At 53.9% G+C, this 20,995-nt stretch overlaps 5 protein-coding genes across 5 annotated transcripts; 3 read left to right on the top strand and 2 right to left on the bottom strand.

Moving 5' to 3' along the window:
• Positions 1-1,355: 1,355 nt before the first annotated feature.
• On the top strand, positions 1,356-3,731 carry COL26b_009916 (uncharacterized protein; the record flags this gene model as incomplete). Its single annotated transcript, XM_053182630.1, has 1 exon — positions 1,356-3,731. The coding sequence occupies one exon, from the start codon at positions 1,356-1,358 to the stop codon at positions 3,729-3,731; it is 2,376 nt and encodes a 791-aa protein (XP_053033438.1).
• A 67-nt stretch (positions 3,732-3,798) lies between these two features.
• COL26b_009915 (uncharacterized protein) lies at positions 3,799-5,178 on the bottom strand (the record flags this gene model as incomplete). Its single annotated transcript, XM_053182629.1, has 1 exon — positions 3,799-5,178. One exon carries the CDS (start codon positions 5,176-5,178, stop codon positions 3,799-3,801), a length of 1,380 nt encoding a protein of 459 aa, XP_053033437.1.
• A 774-nt stretch (positions 5,179-5,952) lies between these two features.
• On the bottom strand, positions 5,953-9,500 carry COL26b_009914 (uncharacterized protein; the record flags this gene model as incomplete). Its single annotated transcript, XM_053182628.1, has 2 exons — positions 5,953-5,990; positions 6,128-9,500. 2 exons carry the CDS (start codon positions 9,498-9,500, stop codon positions 5,953-5,955), a joined length of 3,411 nt encoding a protein of 1,136 aa, XP_053033436.1.
• Positions 9,501-11,784: 2,284 nt separating this feature from the next.
• COL26b_009913 (uncharacterized protein) lies at positions 11,785-13,035 on the top strand (the record flags this gene model as incomplete). Its single annotated transcript, XM_053182627.1, has 3 exons — positions 11,785-11,795; positions 11,844-12,426; positions 12,481-13,035. 3 exons carry the CDS (start codon positions 11,785-11,787, stop codon positions 13,033-13,035), a joined length of 1,149 nt encoding a protein of 382 aa, XP_053033435.1.
• An 874-nt stretch (positions 13,036-13,909) lies between these two features.
• Positions 13,910-20,718, top strand: COL26b_009912 (uncharacterized protein; the record flags this gene model as incomplete). Its single annotated transcript, XM_053182626.1, has 7 exons — positions 13,910-14,256; positions 14,311-16,127; positions 16,250-16,268; positions 16,641-17,744; positions 17,797-20,323; positions 20,390-20,528; positions 20,660-20,718. The coding sequence occupies 7 exons, from the start codon at positions 13,910-13,912 to the stop codon at positions 20,716-20,718; spliced, it is 6,012 nt and encodes a 2,003-aa protein (XP_053033434.1).
• Positions 20,719-20,995: the final 277 nt, after the last annotated feature.

The raw sequence follows: 20,995 nt of genomic DNA, 5'->3' as shown, positions 1-20,995 counted from the left end.
ACACCAGAGTTCGACGACAGCCCACCGTCACCATGCACAGGCACAGCTTGTGACCGCATACAGTACTTTCATCATTAACGTCCTGCATGTTCTGCTGCATGGAAAATGGGACGCCGTTTCTATGTTGGATAATGAAGACGGCTGGATACCCTCTGTGGGGTTCATGAAGTGCGCTTCTCACGCTATAGCTGCGTCCGATGCTGTCTCACGCATCTTAGCTTGCGATCCGGAGCTTTCCTTCATGCCATACCTCTTTGGCATTTACCTTCTGCACGGCAGTTTCATACTGCTGTTGTTTGCCGATCGTATGCCTCAAATCGGTCTAAATGAGTCCGTTGAGAGGGCTTGCGAGATTATCATTCGCGCCCACGAGGTGTGCGTGGTTACACTTAGCACCGAGTTCCAGGTAAGACTTTCCATCTAATCGATTCTGATCCCTCAGGCGTTGATTAACCCGCAATGCTTGCAGAAGCATTTCCGCAAAATCCTGCGTTCAACTTTGTACAGCGTGCGAAGCGCGGGAACTTCTAGCATGGAAGAAAGCAAAGCGCGTCGGAGAGCACTGTCGCTGTACCGGTGGAATAATGGATCAACGGGTTTGGCCTTGTAACAGAGCAACAAGACATGGGAGCATCTCTGTTGGGTATGAAACAGAAAGAAATTTGTCAAAAGTGTATGTATTTCGAGCCAAAAGGCTGTTTAATGACGCCTTGCACCACAATGCAGCTGGTCAGCTGACACGTAGACTCAGCTGTTCGCCATATAACACCAATGATGAGGGTAGTCCGATCGAAACCTATTAAGCTGCGATGACGGAGATGTTGTCCCGGGATGTTCCTCTGCGTTCCCCAGTCTCGCTTCTCCCCCACTTGTTCCCCGCGTTCTCCACGCCTCCCGGTTTGACTGAACTGGCAAGCCGTCGGCACTTTATCTGTGATCAGCGGAGCGCTCTTACAAGGGCACTTCGTTACACTAACTCCGCCATTGCAAATTTCCGACGGATATTTTTAACAGCGGGTTGCACTTTCCCTCTTCCCCTCAGATTCCAGGCGATCAATGGTGCGCAGGTGACTTGTACATGGCCGTGGGATGTGCTCACTCCCCTAACGCGCGTTGGGAGCAAGGGATCTCGTAACGAGAACTGATTGGCACCGAGGCCCATCCTCCGTCCGGCACGAACTATTCGGTGGCCTGAATTGCGAGATATCTTCTTCTGATTTCCCGCTTATCTCGTGATTCTTTGGTCGACTCGGCCCTGACACATCAAATTTGTAACCGGGCTACTGCAGATCTGCGAATACACATCTTGGATTTCAACTATTTTTGCTATTATTGCTATTCCCACGGTTAAAGCAATGGCAGAGCACACGCTCTTCTACAACAAACCGGCCAACCTTTGGGATGATGCCACACCAATCGGCAATGGACGGCTGGGTGCCATGGTACGTGGGACCACCGATGTTGAACGGCTGTGGATCAACGAAGACTCGGTCTGGTATGGAGGCCCCCAAAACCGTTTGAACCCGGCTGCCCGCGATGCTCTGCCCAAAGTCCGCGAGCTCATTGATCAAAATCGTATACGCGAGGCCGAGCAGCTCATCAAAAAGATCCAGACCGCCCGGCCTCGGTCTCTGCGTCACTATGAGCCCTTGGGCGACGTCTTTCTCACATTCGGTCACGGCCAAGACCCCCCCGGCGATGAGGTTCGCGTCTCGGGCATAGTCAACTTTGAGAACAGCTTCAGTCGCGACCTGAACCGCTCTCCGCAAAACTACCGCCGCGAGCTTGACCTCCGCACAGGAATATCCTCGGTTTCGTACGACTTTGGCGGTGCACACTACGAGCGGCAGGTTTTCTCGAGCACCGTCGACGAGGTCATCGCCATTAGCGTCAGCTCGGAAGGCGAGTATTCTTTCCAAATCGATCTCAACCGTGGCGATCACCCGGAATGGGACCGTCGGCTCAACCAACGCTACGACAGCCTCGAAGAAATCGATGGCGGGCACATGATCACCGGCTCCATGGGATCAAAAGGGGCCGTCGAGTTCGCCATGGGCGTTCGCGTCATTGCCGATCCCGGCGATGGCGAGGTTCAGGTTGATAACACGGGCTACAATGTAGTCGTCAATGCCAAGGACCGAGTCATCGTCCTCGTCTCGGGCGAAACCACCTTCCGCAACCCTAACGCCGGTGAAGCCGTCCAGAACCGGCTTGCAACTGCATCGATGAAATCCTGGAACGACCTGAAGTCAGCACACGTCGAGAGGTTCTCGGCTTTATACGACAGGGTCGAGCTCCAACTTCCTGGTAGCGGCGATAAAACTGCAGTCCCTATCGACCAGCGCATCCAGGCCGTCAAGCAGGGCGCAGTAGACAACGGGCTAGCCCAGCTATTGTTCCACTTTGGGCGATATCTCCTCATCAGCTGTTCGCTTTCAGGCCTGCCCGCAAATCTACAGGGCATCTGGAACCGCGACCATATGCCGGTATGGGGTTCCAAGTACACGATCAACATCAATATCCAGATGAACTATTGGCCTGCCGAGGTCGCGAACCTAGCCGAAACGCACGACGTCCTGTTCCGCTTCCTCGAGCGGACCGCCGAGCGTGGCGCCGAGACGGCAAAGGCAATGTACGGCTGTCGTGGTTGGGTTATGCACCACAACACCGACATCTGGGCCGACACTGCACCCCAGGATGATGGCGTGCAGTGCACCTATTGGACGCTTTCAGGCGCCTGGTTTATGATACATCTGTGGGAACATTACCGCTTCGGTCGTGATAAAGACTTTCTCCGCAGGGTGTACCCTTTGATGGCCGGGTCTGCATTGTTCTTCCAGGACTTCCTGGTCGAGCGTGACGGCAAACTCATCACCAGTCCCAGCTCCTCGGCAGAGAACAGCTACTACATACTCGGGACCAAGACGGTTGCATCCATCGCTGCGGGCCCCGCATGGGACGGACAGATCCTTACGGATCTCTTCCGGGCGGTCGTCGAGGCTGGGAAGCTGCTCGGAGAGGACACGTCCGAATTTGAGAAAGTCCTTGCAAAGCTACCGACCCCGCAGATCGGCAAGCATGGCCAAGTCATGGAGTGGAAGGACGACGTAGAAGAAGCCGAACCGGGCCACAGGCACATATCTCACCTTTGGGGTCTGTTCCCGGGCAACACACTCAACACCCCAGAGCTCCACGATGCAGCCAAGGTGACTCTCCAACGCCGTCTCGCAGGCGGCGGTGGCCACACTTCGTGGAGTCTAGCATGGATCCTATGCCAATACGCGCGCCTACGTGACACCGAGGGTACCCACGCAGGCATCCAGAAGATGATAGGAGACTTGTTGCTCAACAGCATGCTAACGAGTCATCCTCCCTTTCAGATCGACGGCAACTTTGGTTTCGCTGCCGCAGTAGCAGAGATGTTGCTCCAGAGCCAAGTCGATGACGGGACCGGCAGTGGCAACACTATCATTGACCTCATCCCTACTCTCCTTCCCGCCTGGGAACAGCGAGGTGGGGTTCGCGGTTTAAGAGCTCGCGGTGCTGTGGAGATACAGAAAATTAGATGGGAGGATGGTAAGCTTGTTGAGGCTGTTGCGGTTTCTAAAGCTACTGAGCCCCAAACTCGTGTCTTCCGAGTCGCCCAAAACAGACTTAAGCAGGGTAGCAAGAGCGATGGCACAATCAGTGTCGATCTGGTGCCAGGAAAAGCGGTGACTTTGTCATTCTAATTAATCTGCGAATTGTAACCGCTCTTCATGTTATCTTTAACCATTAGACTGAGCCAAGACCTTGTCACTAGATTCGCATGCCAGAAATGCCAGAACCGAGCGCCTCGATGTCTCGCGCGTGCCGAACGCCCTCTGCTGATTGATGATTTCTCCCACCCACAGCCTCTCCACATTCTGGGCATCTCGTTGCCTCCATTGCCATGCCGCATTCTCCAATTGTAAAGGGATGGCCGTTGCGGCAGGTGTACCAGTGACCAGTCCCTAAGAACTCCTTCGACATAGCCTGGTAGACACTACGCATCTCGTCGCTGGAGACCTCGCTGTAGAAGATGCCGTCGTGGAGCATGCGCCATGCCGTGTCGTACTCGCTTTCGAGAACGGCCGTCGAAGGATGCTTCTCCATCAGTTCCTTGGCGACACTCAAATGATGCAAGCCGAGCTCTTTCATCCGCTCGTGGGATCTGCTGGATAGATCTCCAGCTGTTGGCTGCGGCCCGTTCTCCATCGCTGCTGTTGCCGGCTCCTCGCTCGGCGGCGTGACAAAGGAGCAAAACATGCCCACAAATATGTGACCTTCTACCTCCTGTCTAGCGTAGTTCCGGATGTGGGCGATGTGAATGAGCTCTTTGCAGTCTTTGATGTATGTGGATACATCGACCTTCACCGACTTGACGGCGCTATTGATGGAGTTGCGGCAAAGACTCACAAAGTCAGATACGAGGAGGAGGTCGCACCGTAGAAGCAGTGTCATTGCCTGGAGGTAGCTTCTCATCTGAATAGCAGACTCATCGAAGGAGAAGCTGGTTGTGTCCCTTTGCCGGCGACGGTTGACGTGCCAGACGAGATGGGCCACGCGTTGGTAGGGCTGTTCGTCTTTCTTGACCCGTCCAAGGAAGTTGACAATCTGATTGCGGACTCTTCTCATTGCCTTGTGGCGGCTACCGCCAGTAATCTTGAGAAGGTGGGCTATTTGTTCGTGACGGGCTCCTTCCAGGTTGTATCCTTCCAGCTTTTGAACGGGAAACACAAAAGCCCCTTTTTCTGTGTCTTGCAGAGCATCCTGGGCACTAAAGAAGGCCTCCGAGAGCCTTTGCCACTGGCTGTTGGACCAGCTGATGAACTTCTTTGTCGACTCATCGAGGAGGCCTCGACGGACGATCCTGCCATAGCGAGAGATGTTCCGCAAGGAACCCCTGCAATTGGGGCACACGCTGATCGTCTCTGACAGATCGAAGGGTTGTGAGCCGCCTTTGACAGCAACTGGGACACCGTCCGGGGATATGTCGTAAACGTCTTGAAGTCTCATCTGCCCATCCATGGTGGAGTATGTCAAGAAATGACCGCAGTCAGGAAAAACGCAAGGCTCTTCGTCGAGGTCAATAGATCGGTAGTCGCTCATCATGATGAGGTCGACGATGGTGTCTTTGATGTCATCAGAGGCACACATGTGACAAAACTGCTCGCTCGGGCAAGATTCGCCGCACAGAGATGGGCCTTCGAATGGTTAGCTGCGGCGCCCACGGGGAAACTGACGAGGTCACTGACATTGGTGGCCACACTTTAAAAACTTGGTACATCGCTTAGTACAGGGTACCCAGTCGCAAGGAGCTGCACATCTGTAAGATTTCAGTTAGCTCTATTGATGGCATACACAGAAGATCAAGCAACTTACGGCATGCTGCACTTGGAGTGCGGGCAGCAAGACGAGCATGTCTCTTCTGCACATGGGGGGCAAGGTTCGTGACACTGCTTGCTGCACTTGGAGTGCATGCACTTGTTTTGACAAGGGGATGAGCAAGGCGGGCATTTCCCTTCATGGCATGCTTCTCGACATCGGTGGCTGCATGTCGTGTAGTTTCTGTCGCATGTTTGTGGACAGCTGCCATGCTCCTCTTTAACGACCTTCCCCTCTTCTCGTGTGCGACAGCCCCAGCATCTGCCCTTGCAGACGTGACCGCACGCTCTAACGAAACCGCAGTCAGTCTTGCATAAGTAAGTGGCCGCAGACACGTTGACGTGACAGGCCACCTGGACCATGTGCCCGCAGCCTGGAACCAGCTTCTCAACTTGGACAGCACATTTGATGGCGGCAAGGTCTTTCGTTTTCCAGCATTCGATCGTGTTGACTTTGTGTCCGCATGGCAAGATAAGGCGTGTATCACTGACGACCTCCTTACAGAGCTTGTCGCAGACATCGCCGCAGCGTTTGCGACATGGATGATTACAGTGCTCTTTTGGCCTTGTGCAGTCCTCGAGGCACTTGAAGGCGTTGTGAAGAATGTCTGAGTGGCAGGGTCCGGTGCAGGAGTGCCCGCAGTTGAGCCGTCGGTCGCAAGGGAGGTTGCAGCCGCCATCGGGGGAAAATTGTATGAAATGTTCCGGGTGCGAGACCATACTCTTGTTTTCGTGGTGTCGCGGGCACTGCAGCTCAAGCTCGTTCCCAAAGTTTCCCTCCTGCTGCATGAGGTTGATGACTTTAGCCCACATTGGAACATGGATGGAAGTCTGGGAGTTGCCGATGATGTACATCCCGTGCTTGGCTCGGGACAGCAACACATTGATGCGATTGGATGTGCTGAGGAAGCCACATCTCCGCTCATTGTTGCTTCGCACGAGAGAGATAATGACAACGTTGGCCTCCTCGCCTTGGAAGTTGTCCACCGTTGCAGCACGTACTCCTTGTAGCGCAGAAGACTTTGCCGCTCCCTTCTTCGGAGAGTCTTGAACATTCGTGTCGGGTGGTTCCAGACCGGCCAGATCGTCCATATCTCGGTCGTTGATGACAATGTGCATGGTAGACCCGAGCTTCTGTCGCAACTTGTTCAACTGACCCAAGTAGGGCGTCAGCACGGCAATTTCGCCCGACTTGTAGACACCTTGTCTCAGAAGATGAGAGACTAAGCCCACCACCATGTCTATCTCAAAATCGTTTGAGTATGAGGTTTCAATCGAATCCTGGTCAGAATTTCGGCCGGATTCGGGACTCTCATGGTGAAGCCAGAAGAGCCTCTTGGCCAATCCGCAGACGGGTGGGTATTCCTGAACCGCATCCGAATCTGATAAGGATCGGTACAAGGTAGAGCGAACAAGCTCGGAAATTGATGGATGCATACGTCTTTGCGTGTCGAGGATGCTGAAGGGGAATTTGGGGGTGTTTGCAAGACGTTCAAAAAGGGACACATCCAACGAATACTTCTTGCCGGCTGGATTGGCACTTTGAAGCCTCCAGTCTTGAATTTGAGGTCGCAGTTGGAGATGATCCCCGATCAAGATGGCGTGTTCAATGGTTGGGAGCAAGGCGGTCAGCAAATGGGCCTCGAGTACCTCACCTGCTTCTTCACACAGCAAGACTTTGCCGTTGACGCGCCGAAGAAGATCGAGATTGGTGGCGAGCCCCGTGGTAGTGACTCCAATGATGTTTGCCTGCTGCAGAGCACGAAGATCGATTGAACTTCTGACGCGATTGTTCCTGTCTCGCATGCTCTCGTATGCCTCATGCGCCGAAGACAACCTTTTCAGCTCGGGGTCGAGTGCCTGACGGACCCAATCTTGGTGCAGAAGAAGGCGCTCTTGACGGCTCATCTCTGATAGTCTAGTTTGATAAAGCTGCGTCATGGTGCGACTGGGGACTTTGTTCACTAAGCCACCGTGCAGCCAGACTTCCATGGCCCTCTTCCTTCCGCGACGGACCGTCTCCCAACCATCTTCCGCATCTTCGTTGCTTTGCTCTGGGCCAAAGAGCTCATCATGTTGAGAAGGATGCTGTGCTGCAAGAAACGCTCGGATCTTCTCGTTTGTGTTGAGGTACTTGTAGGTAGTGAGATTACTAGCCACGTAGTCGGCTTCAGACTCAAGTGCCTCAATCGACTCGTACAAAGCTCTGCCTTCGGTCCTTGTGCGAGTCATCCCCTCTACGACCTTACGGAGGTTGACAGGCTCGAGTCTCTCCGACTTGGATCGAGAGCCGATCCTGACGATATTCTGGACTTCCCCATCAACGAGATGCTCCAGAAGCTGGTCCAGGGCGTGGTTTGTGTAACAAACGCACATGATCGGTCCCAGCTTGGCCTTGGATTTGTTGGCGAGCAGCACCTTGATGAGAGCTTCACCCGTGTAACTCTTTCCTGTGCCCGGAGGCCCTTGGATCAAAGCGAAAGATCGACTGAGGGAATCTAGTATAGCCCCTGACTGAGTCAGGTCCAGCGTGGAGTGTCTGCTGAGCTCGGCTGGATCAACAGGTTCACCAGGAGTGTACGACAGCGCTTTCCCGTCGTTGGCAAGAGTACTGAGATCGAAAGAAAAGCCTGGACGCATGGAGTACAGCGGAGGTGGAATCTCGGGCGGTTGATCCCCCGCTTGAAGAGTGAGGATAGTTTGAAAAGGAAGGTCGACCTTTTGAGACATCGTTTGTAGGGCTTTCAAAAGAGGGGAAAATGCGGGAAGAAGTATCGACGGGAACTCAAACATTTGTCGGTGCTGTCTTGAACCCATGTTTTTGAGCCACAAAAGGGCGCGCTTGACCTCGTCGACTCCGGTATCCACAAGCTTCAGATGAACGAACGCGTGGCGGTTGTCATCCGGCAAGCTATACTTGGGAGAGTCTGTCGCGTCTTCCTGCTGGGTCTGCTGGGTCGGGTTGTGCGGTGTCCGGACGGTAGACCTTGAGACTTGGCAAAAGAAGACGTTGCCAATGTCATCGACGATGCAGACGAGTGCGCCATCTGTGAGCCTCTTGGTCTGTACCCACCATGCAGCTCGCTGGGCTTTATCCAAATCCTTGGCTGCCTTTGGCTGGTCGAACTTGACGACGAATTCAAGACCACCCCGCTTGTCAAACGTGGTCTCGACGGCGGTGGCGTAGTCGTAGACTACAATTCTCGTCCTAATTTCGCGCACCCGATTGTTCGACTCGACCCTTGTGCGGATGGCATTCCGGAGATCGTGCAGTATATCCTCGCGGAGCAGCCGGAAATGGCGATCTAGCAAGCCCCGAAGCCCTTGCAAGTGGTGCTGCGAGGGGTTGACTGTGGGCAAGTACTCGTCTCTGAATGACATGGTCTCTTCGAGAGTGGGCATTATCCTGATCTTGGCGATGTCGGCATGGTCGTTATCGTGGCGACGTCCTCTGAGCGAGAGCCGCCCGGGCAGATCCTCGGTGACGATGAACTCGGCCATGGCACCCGAGTTGGCATTTTTATGTGCGACATCGGGTAAAGTGCGGCCTATGCCAAGTCGACGCCGGACATAGTCTAGATACTTTGAGGCCTGCATCGAGTAGAAGGCCTCCGCACTGTTGCCGAAGACGTCGAGACGGAGTTGGATATCCTCGACGATTGAGGTGAAATGGGAATTGACAATGTTCGCTGCGCTCGTGTCGATGACCTTCGCTAAGAGACCACACGCAAGGGAGATGGCTTCGAGGCCAGATGCCCCGGATTCGCGGAAGGGTAGCTCAGACCAGTGATCGACGAGATGAAGGACGAAGTCAAAGAGGTGCTTGAGGCGGGTTGCATCGATTCCTAGAAAAGACCGATAGATTGTGGTTGTCTCCTGTTCCACGACGACTGAATCAACAATCGCCGGGTGAATGATGACTCGGAATAGCGGTGAGATGCGTGACTCCCAGAGACTCGCTTTCTCGGCTGATGTCTTGCTTAGCGAAAGCCCCTCGAGGACGTCCCTGATCAGATTGAGTCTGCGGTCGGATGCGATCTCTCTGATGACTTCTTGGGCTAGACTGGCGTCTTGCTCAACAAGATCAAGGGCCATGCGGAAGTAGCTGGCTGTATCCCCGTCGTTGGAATATGCTGGGGACGGTCGTAGACGTTTCCAAGCATGAATCTTCTCTCGCTCGGGGTCGGATGGTCGGTTCGAACTGCCAGTGTTCCGAGTGTTGCTCGCCGCCGCACCAGGATCATGAGAAAACCTACAGTGTCCACCAAAGCGACACCGGCCGGTGTTTACAAACAGCCGGCAAGGGGCGGAAGAAGAAAATCGAGAGTTGGACCGAGGTCTGTTATACTGAGTTAGCCAGAAAACGCAGCTGAAAGTATCAACACCACGGGCCTGACTGACCCACGCACTGGTGCCATGATGGGCATCTCAATTGGTTTCGAAAGTGAGGCGTGACACTTGTGCAGTAGAGGTGATGACGAAGGTGCAAAGGATTTCGGAGGAGAACTATGGCGGGATTGACGCGACTTTAGTATCATCGACTTGGTGCCTCCATTGAGAGCTTTCAGCTCCAGCAAGACAAAAGCGGCACGACAAGGGCAGTGGCGAGCTGCCTGCAGTTGGTGCGAGAGGCGCCAATCATGAGGCCCAACCAACTGCAGCGTCAAATGCTATCCTTACATGACGGACTCTTTCAAAATGGTACTAAAATGAAGTCTAAAAACGCATGCTGCGCCGTGGCATCAACTTTGAGAGAGGCCAATGTGGGTGTATCTCGAAGAGGTTCATTGTAGCCAATCACAGCCCCTGCCTGCCGGAGGCCGACCACAAAAAGCAAACAAGCAACTCTGACTGGCTGCAAGCTATCGGACAGGGGAAGCGACAAGCACCAAATATGATGGTAGGAACGTGTTAAATTCAAAGAGTTGAAATATGCCTCGCGGCCAGATGCTTGAACTCCAGCTTCAGATGCACTCGAATACAGGCCCAGCCGCCGTGCCGCCCCAGTCAAACATTTGTTGGGTGGCTGAGAGGGCCAACAACGGGTCGGTCATGATGCGGTCGCTGCCATGGCTGAGTGATGATCCCGGCAAACGTTGATGTTGGCCGCCGGCGTTTATCGACTTTGGTGTCCACTTTGGAGCTGTGCGTTCTGCTTGGCCACATGTCAGGCCTTGCAATGACGAGTGAGGTTCGAGGGATGGCTCTGACGATGGACCTAGGTAGTTGGGAGATGTCTCGGCCGAGACTCCTTAGTCATCATGGATGTCATTCTTCGTTGGTCTGGCTTCAATTGGGGGGCTTGGCTTGACCAGTGTGTGCCGCGCGGGCCGGGCCCCCGACCTGCCGGAACCGGACCCGGCCGATCCTCCGGCTATTGAACTGAGCGCATCCGGTCCATTGCGGTCCAATTGCAGCAGTCTGCTGATGCACCACACCAACGGCTATTGAGAAAAAGGACTGCGGGGCCCGCAAAGTCGACAAACCCCCGAGCAGGATTCTCACGTGCTGCTGTCTGCGCAATTTTGGGCAAGGATTTCCGACGGGTGAAATTGCAAAAGTCGAAAAATAACATGAAGCGTCGCTTCTGCGTCGCATCGGCGTCAAAGTTACCCCCACTCAGGGACCCCGACCCCGGCGTAGTGCTACTGTCGTTTATCTCAGAAGGGGACTAACCCCGGCCGAAACCAACCTGGCCGATGGCCGGTGGAAATGTCGACATGTCATGACTCAGGCGCCGCTTAAATAACCATGCGTGGTCGCGCGTCTGGCCTGCGGCTATTGTTTTGTATTGTTTGTTGGATGTTGATCAAACGCTTTTAGCAACTCGACATATCGCGTGTATTGCGGAATTATTGTTATGATCAATTGAGTAAACTTCTCGTTATTTTTGTTAGAACGACGGAACCATGAAGCCTTGAGCCCTGAGCCTTCCGACCGAAAACCCATCATTCACGCGCGCTCTTGGCAGCTAACGGGGCCATGGTCTCCCCTTCACCGCCGTCATCGGACCCAAGCCATGATGCCGAGAAACAGACCCCGCAGGTGACTGACGTCCCCGGCAGCGAGGTGGAGAAAGGCGGGAAAGATGCAGAAAAACGCGGGGAAGCGGAGGAGCCTGCGTTTTTCTTGTCGCTATCGTCCTCCTCCGAAGATGACGGGGCCAATGAGCTACGCGGCGCCGCGGGTCCGAGGGCCGAACCTCAATCCGGAGGTGTGGACCGTGTCTTGAGCCGGGCGACTACAACGTCTAGCATTGGGGAAGGACCGCCGCCCGATGGGGGTGTGAAGGCTTGGCTTGCTAGTATGTAGCTGACGGTCTCAATCTGGAGGTGTGTTGTGTTAACTGGCGACAGTCTTCGGCACCCATCTCGTCATCATGAATACATGGTAAGTCTCGTAGATCTTCTTCACTACAGCCGTAGCTGACACCTTCAGGGGCATCGTGAACTCATACGGCGTCTTTCAACCCTACTACACCACTACCCTCTCACGTCCACCATCCGATATCGCCTGGATCGGCTCCTTCGAGGTGTTTCTCCTCTTCTTCATCGGCGCATTCACCGGCCGGCTCACTGACGCTGGCTACTTTCGGCCCCTGTTCATCGCGGGCTTCATCCTTGTAGTCTTAGGGATGGTCACGACCTCTTTCTGCACACAGTACTGGCAGTTCTTCCTCGCGCAGGGTATCTGCATGGGCCTCGGCAATGGCTTTCTTTTCTGCCCTAGTCTCTCCACGGCATCGACCTACTTTGACAAGAAGAAGGCCCTTGCCCTAGGATTTGTGTCGATTGGTAGCTCGACCGGTGGTATGATTTATCCTAGCATGGTGAGGCAGCTGCTTCCCAAAATCGGCTTTGGGTGGACTATTCGGGCGATCGCGCTGGTGCAAATGGTGACGTTGCTCGTCACGTCACTCATCTTGAAACCTAGAATCAAGCCGAGGAAGGCTGGGAGTCTGGTCGAGTGGGCGGCCTTCAAGGAGTTGGAGTACTCTTTCTATGCCCTTGGGTCATGGCTGGTAAAATTCCCCGGGTGTTGGTAGTGACGTTTGGAGGCTGACCTGATGCGACAGAACTACCTCGGCGTTTTCTTCGCATCATATTACATCGCCTCGTACTCCCGCGACATCGTCGGACTGAGTTACACATCCTCGCTCAACCTCCTACTCCTCCTCAACGGCACCGGCGTGCCCGGGCGCCTCATCCCAGCCTACTTCGCATCCTACTACATCGGCACGGTCAACATGTTCATCCCCATGTCGTTCATCTCCGGCATCATGATGCTCTGCTGGCCGGCCGTGTCCTCCGTCACGGGGCTCTACGTCTGGACGACCTTCTACGGCTTCTTCACGGGGGCGATCCAGAGTCTCATGCCCTCCGGCATCGGCACGCTGACGGCGGACCCGAGGAAGCAGGGGACGCGGATGGGCATGACCTTCACGCTCATCTCGTTTGCGGTGCTCATCGGACAGCCCATCGCGGGCGCCATCATCTCGGCTGAGGGTGGCAAGTACACGGGGGCGCAGGCGTACGCGGGGACGTGTATGTTGGCTGGAATGTGTTTCCTCATCGCGGCGAGGATGGCGAGGGCGAGGAAGCATGGGAAGTGGTTGTGGATCAAGGTTTGAGAAGGTTGGTGAGGCATTTGCTGGTATGGCCGGTGTTCTTGTGATGGGAACCTGGTGTAGGAGCTCAGGTAGCATTTCGAGAATTTCAGGTGATTGGTACTGCGTTTGGTATCCTCGTAGAGTCACCCTTCGTCCTTGGGAAGTGTGAGACGGAACTGAGCAATATCGTCTGGGTATGAAAGACAGGAAGATGTTGGAAGCCAGTTATTGGGCGATACTGCTGTTCCTCGTTGTCATCATTTCTCGTCGTCGTCCATTTTCTTCGTCCCCTTTGTCCGTCCCTTTTCGCCATCGTCGTCTTTTTCTTCGTCGTCCCTTTCGTCGTTGTCCCTCTTCGCCGTCGTCTCTTTTGACTGCCGCTATTGCTGCCTATTTTATTGTTTCCGTCGTCGTTGTCTCTTTTCTCTCGTTGGGTCGGCCTCCTGCAGGGCCGTTGATCGGACGCCCGTTTGTCGACTTGGACAAGGCAGACAAGGGACCTACCCACCACACATCGGGAAGGCAGGCACCCTCCCAGGCTGCTCTTGCCTCGTCCCAGGAATAAAAGACCTACCGGACAGCATTGGACGCCCAAAAAGGCTCGAGGCATCCATCAGACACTGGCACCAGCGGACTAAAGTGGGTCATCTGCCTCCAGCTTCCACACCACACAGGGCACTTCGTCGACTTCACCTTCACCTTTTCTTTTCTCCCACACTTTCGTCGCGTCTTCACCACCACTCGATTTTCGTGTGTTGACGCCTTTTCGAGAACCACCTCTCATCTCTTCTAACATTCCCTTCTCTCCCCAAAAACAAACACTACACATAAGCATACGACTCCAGAAGTTCAGATCCCCACAGCATCCCGAGCCGAGCGGCTGCAAACGCCCAAGATGGAGCCAGCGGCGGTCAACGACGCGCTTTTCAACCACTTGGTTTTGCCCGCTCAGCTTCCACAGCGCCAGGAACATGATCGACAGCTTCGTCTCGTCGAGGGTGCTCTCCTCGAGCGCCTCATCGGCGCCGCCACCATCATGAGCGGCGGCGAGGCAGACAACCCCTCCCACGGCCATTGGCAATCACTTCGCCAGACCCTTATCGCCTGCCAGCACGTCAATCGCGCCGGAAGAATCGACAAGTCCAGTCTGGTGCGTCGTTTCCAGAACCTCGACCCTTCGGGGTGCCTCATTCTCCATGTCGAAAGTCAGAATGCTGGCTTGATCGTCCGCAGAGCCCAGGAGTAAGTGTTTGCACCCCAGCCATTACAGCTTCCACGTCGCTAACAACCGTTTAGCCCCATCTTCAAGGATTGTGTCGTATTTGAGGCCTTCGAAGCCTCTCCTCGCAACGAAGACGTCTTGGCCGCCAAGGCCGCCCTGGTCTGGGACTTTCCTGGCATCGCTGTTGCAGTGCCTTACACCACCTTCAGCGACGACGACTTTCAGACAAGCGTCGCGAGCTTCATTGAGCAAGCCTCGCTTGAGAACACCAAGACCTTTGCCGCCCATACGTTCAAGGCCGGCGCCATTGTCTACGAGTACCGCAACACCGGTGATCCGTCAATCATCACTTCTATGCTCATGGCAATTCTTGAGGAGAACGGTCGCAGGATTGCTCCCACCCTTTTGCGGAAGCGAGTACGGGACGACGTATGCTGGAACAGAGCTGAGAAACCCTGGCGTCGACTCCCTCTGTGGTTGGTCATTCGCGTCGGTATTCAGCGCTATCTATCCATGGCGTTGGATGCAGAGTCCGGTCGCCTAGAGTACAAGTTCTACATCGCCGTGGTCCTGTCCAAATTTCTTGACGAAGCGCCCAGCTACAACATCGGCATTGAGAGAGTGCACTTCCTGAAGAAAAAGATCTGCAGACGTCTGGTCAAGCTTGACCTCGACAAACAGCGCTGCGTCAACGATTCCATCGTCTCTCGCTACGGTTTTCTCTTCGATTTTCTTGGACCCAAGTTCAACAAGTCCATTGAAAACTGCAACAGGGTCTTGAATGTCGCTTTGGCTCAAGAGAGGGCCTCGTTGCACAAACACATTCCACTGCTACCGCGAAAGGCCGCGGATGCCGATCTTCGCTTGAGCCTTCGGATCAGCCGTGCTCATCTCCATAACGCCTTGGAACGATTCAAGATGCCTCGCTACCGACGAAGGCAGCAGACAAGGCCCAATGAAGGTCTTGCGGAAGCCGCCAAAGACCATCTCAGCCACTACGCCCAGTCATACCACAAGCTGATTGATAGAGAGCTTGAGCTTTCCCACTTGCCGGGAGAGACTTGTTCCGAAATCGCAAAGCGTATCACGGACTACGCCAACATGGCTGTTCCACTCTACGAGGGCAACCCCGAGCAAAAGAGTCAGATGATCTTGACAATTATGGAGATGTGGCAAAGGATGGACGCAATTGCCTGTCACTGGTTTCCCCTCCTTCAGGAATTCCACCCTGTTCTACATCCGCAGATGCTCGATGTTCTTCTGCTGCCTCAATACACCGATATGGCTCGGCTGAACACGCTCCAGCTCCTTCTTTCAGACCGTGTCAAGCGGGCAAATAGTGAACGTCGGAACATATTCGAAGACCCATCTCCAGGATGCTTCGGTGAGCGATACTACTCTGAATCAGCAGACGCGTACAATTTGAAACAGTTACACGAATCAATCGTGGAGGTGGCAGATGATTTGCGAGCTTCAAAGGAGTCTGAGTGGAAGAAAAAGAGCCAGAGGTACGACGATCTAATCCGCCAGATCGACACCAGTGTTTGCTCGTACCTGAGAGATGACTTCGATCTTTTGGGACGTGAGCAGCATGACCCAAATTGTCCCAGATGCTCCAAGATGTGGAGCGCCCAGAAAATGCGGATTGCCATCTTCGAGGACCTCCTTCCCTCGGACCCAGTCGTCACGCGAGCAACAGTCTTTGAGCTCGCCTGCCCGAAGGAGTTCGCAGTGTACCGCGAAACAACTTGGTGGATTCTCCGGCAACTAGCCGCACCATTCAATGACGAAGGAAACCCACCTCGTTGCTTGCTCAAGGACAATCTGCAGCTGAAGCCGTTCTTTGAGCCAAATCGGAGCAAAGTTGGCCTGGCATCTACCACCAAGCCATGTAAGTAATTCCCCACTATCAATGCCTCCGCCAATGGTTCACTCCCGACTTATGTCCTGCTGTGAATGCTCCAGAGGCCGGGCCTAACAATGAAGTCGCCATGCTAACCTAATTGTCGTCAGTCATTACTACACACTACACGTCAGTTCCATTTCCAGTAGAGTGGCAAGGAAGCCGGGAGGGTGTCTGCCGTCCAAATGGGATGAAGCTGGGAATGTTTGACGAAGGAACTTGCACTTGGCCCGGAAGACTCAAATTTCGTCCCACGTTTGCGCACCACGTGGCTCTGACACTCCCAAAGTCCTCGCCTTTCAGCAAACTGTTCGAACAGAGGTCTTTCGCCCCTGGTGCTCCTGGGCCATCCTCCTACGAGATCATGGCCAGCCAATCTAGCTGTCCCGCTGGCGTCAACGTTCATGAATACCTGGCGATGCAAACTCTGATGTCCGGGAAAGCACAGCGTTGGCTTGCTCTCTTGACCGAACTCGGATCAACGAACTTAAACTTCTCCAGCGAGGTTACTCTGCTGGTGGTTTCCAACCTTGTGTGTCAGAGCGGACCAGCCGATGACGATGGCATCAGCGGCAATGACACCGGCGGTGAACGCGGGAGAGATGTCCTGCGGAAAGTCCACAAAATATTTCGCGAGGAGCAATTCTGCGATCGGCTTGTGGAGCAACTGATCATTCGACTGGACAGCTTGGAGGCCAATTGGCGCGAGACATACCTGATGGACGTCGTCATCACCATCCTTTTGCGCACCCATACCCTCACTGCCACGAATCCGAATGCCTCGCTGAAAGCATTGAGTGCTCTCATTCGAGCACGTCAAATCTGTCTGCGCTGGGTGGAGATGCTACGAGCAGAAACATACAAAGAAAGCGACACAGAAGCAGCTCGAAGATGCCAGCAGTACGCATTGTGGGCGGCAATTCTCTGCAAGAGAACATTCGTTATTCATCGCAGCCAGGCAACCCTTTTGGACGAGCTTTCTCTCCAAGCATACATCGAGTGCTGCATTACTGTGCAAGACAACCTGGTGGTAGAAGTCGGCGCCCTGCCCCAGGTGCTCCAGCATGCTGTTGTCTCCGACTTGAAACTGTCATATCGTCTCGCATCTTTGGTGTGCGCCTCCATCATCCAAAGCCCAGACGTCTTTCGGTTGGCTATTCGAGCTGTCTGGCCCGAGCCCGAAGATCGCCCCCGGCAAATCTACAACCTGTGCTCACAGCAGCCCTCATGGGTCGCATGCGACATCCAAGAGAACGAAGAAGGCAACCTTGTTCAAGTTCACTACAATTACGTGCAAGGGCTTCTTCTGGTCGACAATAAGCCTCTTGGAAAGCTTCCCAAGGCGCCCGAGCACATAGAAGTCCTCAACGAGCTCTTCGGTGATCAAGCCCTGCTAACGTTCCCTTCCACCCAAAAGGGGATGGATTACACGCTGTGCCTCACACCCCGAAATTATCGTGTCGACGTGGGATTTGAAGCCGGAAACATGATTGTCCGCGCCACCAAAGGCAATCAATATCTCCAACTCATTCCAAGAGAAGTCTTCCGGACAGAGACATCGTGGGATCTTCCAGGACCGCTGTTGGACGACTGCTGGCATTGGCTGTAGGTCTCTCCACTCTTCCTCTTCCAATCTATTTTGCTAATGATATGGTAGTGATTTGAAAAGCGGCAAAGTGTTCATCACTCACACTACCGACATCTGGAACATCCACCTTAGGAATTGGACGCTCGATGTGCATCGCGGAGTCTGCCAAAGATTCCGAGGTTCAGCAGGATACGACAAAATAGTCGATACCTACAGCCCTCTTTTCAACCGTGTGGGCAGAATTTTCGATGGCTTCGAGCACAAGGGCCAGATTTTGGTGTATCAGCCAGCTTCAAGACATTTGGAAGTGGAGATCAGAAGACTTCAGCTTCTTTTCTATGTCAACCCTCGTCAGGTCCTCCAATCACCCCAGCTTGGTTCTGAGATCGATCTGGATCAGGACGCGGGAACGTGGTACGGGCTCGGTAGCAAGCTTGTCTTCCGAAACCCGCGTGATCCCTCACAAAGAAGCATTCTGGTTCCCGTGGGACCATTCGAAGCCAGGCGAATCGAAGGGAAAGACATCATGATCGCTCGTACACACCCTACCGATATGTACGGGCGGTTCAACATCAACAAGTCCTTGGGAAGATTGGATTGCGCGGCGGAGCCCATGCTACTCTACATGAAAGCCTTGCTGCATGCCTACACGTCTTCCGTTTTCCCTGATCCCCTCACTGGAAGAACAGGTACAGAGGAAGCCCTTCAGTGGTTGTCTTCCGGAGTCTGTCAGCCGTGGCAGGTTCTAGGATCTGCCCACGTCAACCTGCTTGCTAAGATCGCTCACCTGAGCCCTCGTCATGAGTACTATCCGGAAGATCTCCGAGTGATGAAAACGGACATGTGGGACGACAGTGCTACTGAGAGCATTCAGCATGAGAGATTCAGACCTCTTGTTGAAAGGATCTTGTCTGTTTCCGACGAGCTTCACACCTTCTCGCTTCTCACCTCGGAGACTAGCCTTGCCGCATTGCCTGCGCCTGGAGATGACCATCTACGGCATAGGGCCGAATCACGGAGACAAGCCTTTGAGCGATGCTTCGATGACAGGACTGAGCCAATTGGCATCTCTGACCAAAGGTATCGATCTCGGGACTGTCCTTTGCCCTCCAATACCCGGCACTGCCAAACCCTAGAAATTGCTCACCTCATTCGAACCTGGCCAGAGCAGCTTTCGACAACATCATCTCTGTCCATTCAGTTGTCTATGGGTAGTAGTGTTGGAGGCTTTAGAGAGGCTTACGACAGGGTGTCTCTCACTGATCGTCTGGGAGTTGACGTATTGGAGAACTGGGGATCTCTTGTTAAGGCATGCCGAGAGCAACAAAGCCCGTTCGCTTTGATGTTCGTCGTGGCGCCGATTGCCTTCAGCTTCAAGGTGGATATGTGTTTGATCAAAACGTTAGCTGCCTTTGCAATTTTTGACGAACTGAAAGTTATCGAGCTTCCCATGTGGGAAAAGTACGAGAACTTCAAACCGAACCAGCTGCCTCAGCTGGAGCAGTTGATGCGCATCATCGCGCTTCACAAGATGCCACCGCCAAAAGATGACGGGGAAGAATTGCAGCAATTTGCTAGCGCGAAGCAATTACGCAAGATGAGAGAACAGAGAGACGCCTGGGAGCGACGATCAGATGAGGATTGCAAATACTTGGCGAATTTCTTGCTGGCCCAATGGCCGTGCGAAGAACCAGGGGTTGCGGAACTTGCTAAATCACTGCTCATCGATGTGGGAGCTGCATTGAAACTTGTCAGGGTTGAATGGAAGCGACTCTACCAAAACATGGATCTTTCTATTCATCTCGATGCCGTACAAAACGTGTTGGATCGCAGACAGTCCGAAGTCGAGTACGAGGCTCCGGTCTTCATTGCTTCCGAGGAGCTCTTCGAAGAGCGTCTCCGAGGAGGCGAGATCTTACGATTGAGAACAGATCTGCTCCAAAAGACGTTCCCAGCATTGCAAAGCATCGATCCAGAGTCAAGAAAGCCCAGCAACCAGCCTGCCAAACTTGCAACCAAGACAACGCCTGCTGCGAACGAGGCCCGCCATCCAGCCCACATTCGGAAACCCATCACCTTGCCGTCCTCCAACGTCCGAAGCACCGGAACGAATGTCCTCGCCCCCAGCTGGATGTCTTCAAAGACCGCGCTTATTCCTTCCAGTGACTCGACAGCTGAGCTGAAGCAAATGGTCGCCTCGTTTTCTAAGTCCCCGTCGATGGTGCGCCAAAAGTACGGAGAGGATTTGCAGAGAAGTCTGGATGCCTTTGTGACTAGGAAACAACCCAAAGAGTCGACAAACCATGAACCAACTGCCTTTGTGGCAAGGGAGGCGTCCTTATCGCTAATGTCTATCCAGCGCCGATTCGAGAAGATTCAACAGGCCCTTGAGAAGCCCGACGATACCCATTCATCTCAACAGCTGTTTTGGCTCAAGGCTGGACAGTTGTGGCCTGCAATCACTCACGTTACGCTATTAGAACAGCTGAGATCAACCGCGCAGCCCATCACGTTCGGTAAATATGCGAAAGAGACGTTGATTGACTTTGGCCTCGCAATTACGAATACGCAAAGAGACCTCAGAATCAATGATTTTGTTCGTCGAGGTGATGCTGGAAGGTACAAAGATGAGATGAGCAACCATGGACATTCCAATTGGCAGCCTTGCGACCACCCAGATTGGCTGCTCTTGGAGATTGAAGCGAACCTTCTCATCCGCCCCGATCAGGTCGATGTAGCACTGGCTACGATTTCTCCCGCCTCGGGAAACAATTCCGTTCTTCAAATGAACATGGGTCAAGGTAAGTTGACTGATTATCTCCGCCTTCTTTCCATCTGTCGCTTAGTGGCATACTGACTGTGTCTCAGGCAAGACATCCTGCATTATCCCAATGGTTGCCGCAGCGCTCGCCAATCGGCAGAACCTCGTCAGAGTGGTTGTACCAAAGGCTCTGCTCCTCCAGACGTCGCAATTGCTTCAAGGTCGCCTAGGTGGACTACTTGACCGTCAAGTGCGCCACCTTCCGTTTTCCCGACGAACACCCACCGAGGAGCATATCATTCGGGCGTACCACAGAGTCCACCGAACTATGATGAAGGAAGCAGGGGTGATGGTATGCCAACCAGAGCATAACCTTTCATTCATGTTGAGCGGATTGCAGCGCCTTCTTGACAACAGAGTTCCGGAAGCTGGTCCCATGATCAATGTTCAATCATGGCTTCGCACTCGGTGCCGTGACATTCTCGATGAGTCCGACCACACATTGGC

Source organism: Colletotrichum chrysophilum (genome assembly GCF_026319265.1).
Source record: "Colletotrichum chrysophilum strain AFK26 chromosome Unknown scaffold_100, whole genome shotgun sequence".
Taxonomy (NCBI): domain Eukaryota; kingdom Fungi; phylum Ascomycota; class Sordariomycetes; order Glomerellales; family Glomerellaceae; genus Colletotrichum; species Colletotrichum chrysophilum.
Note: the sequence above shows the minus strand (reverse complement) of the source record. Positions and strands in the feature narration are given on the sequence as shown.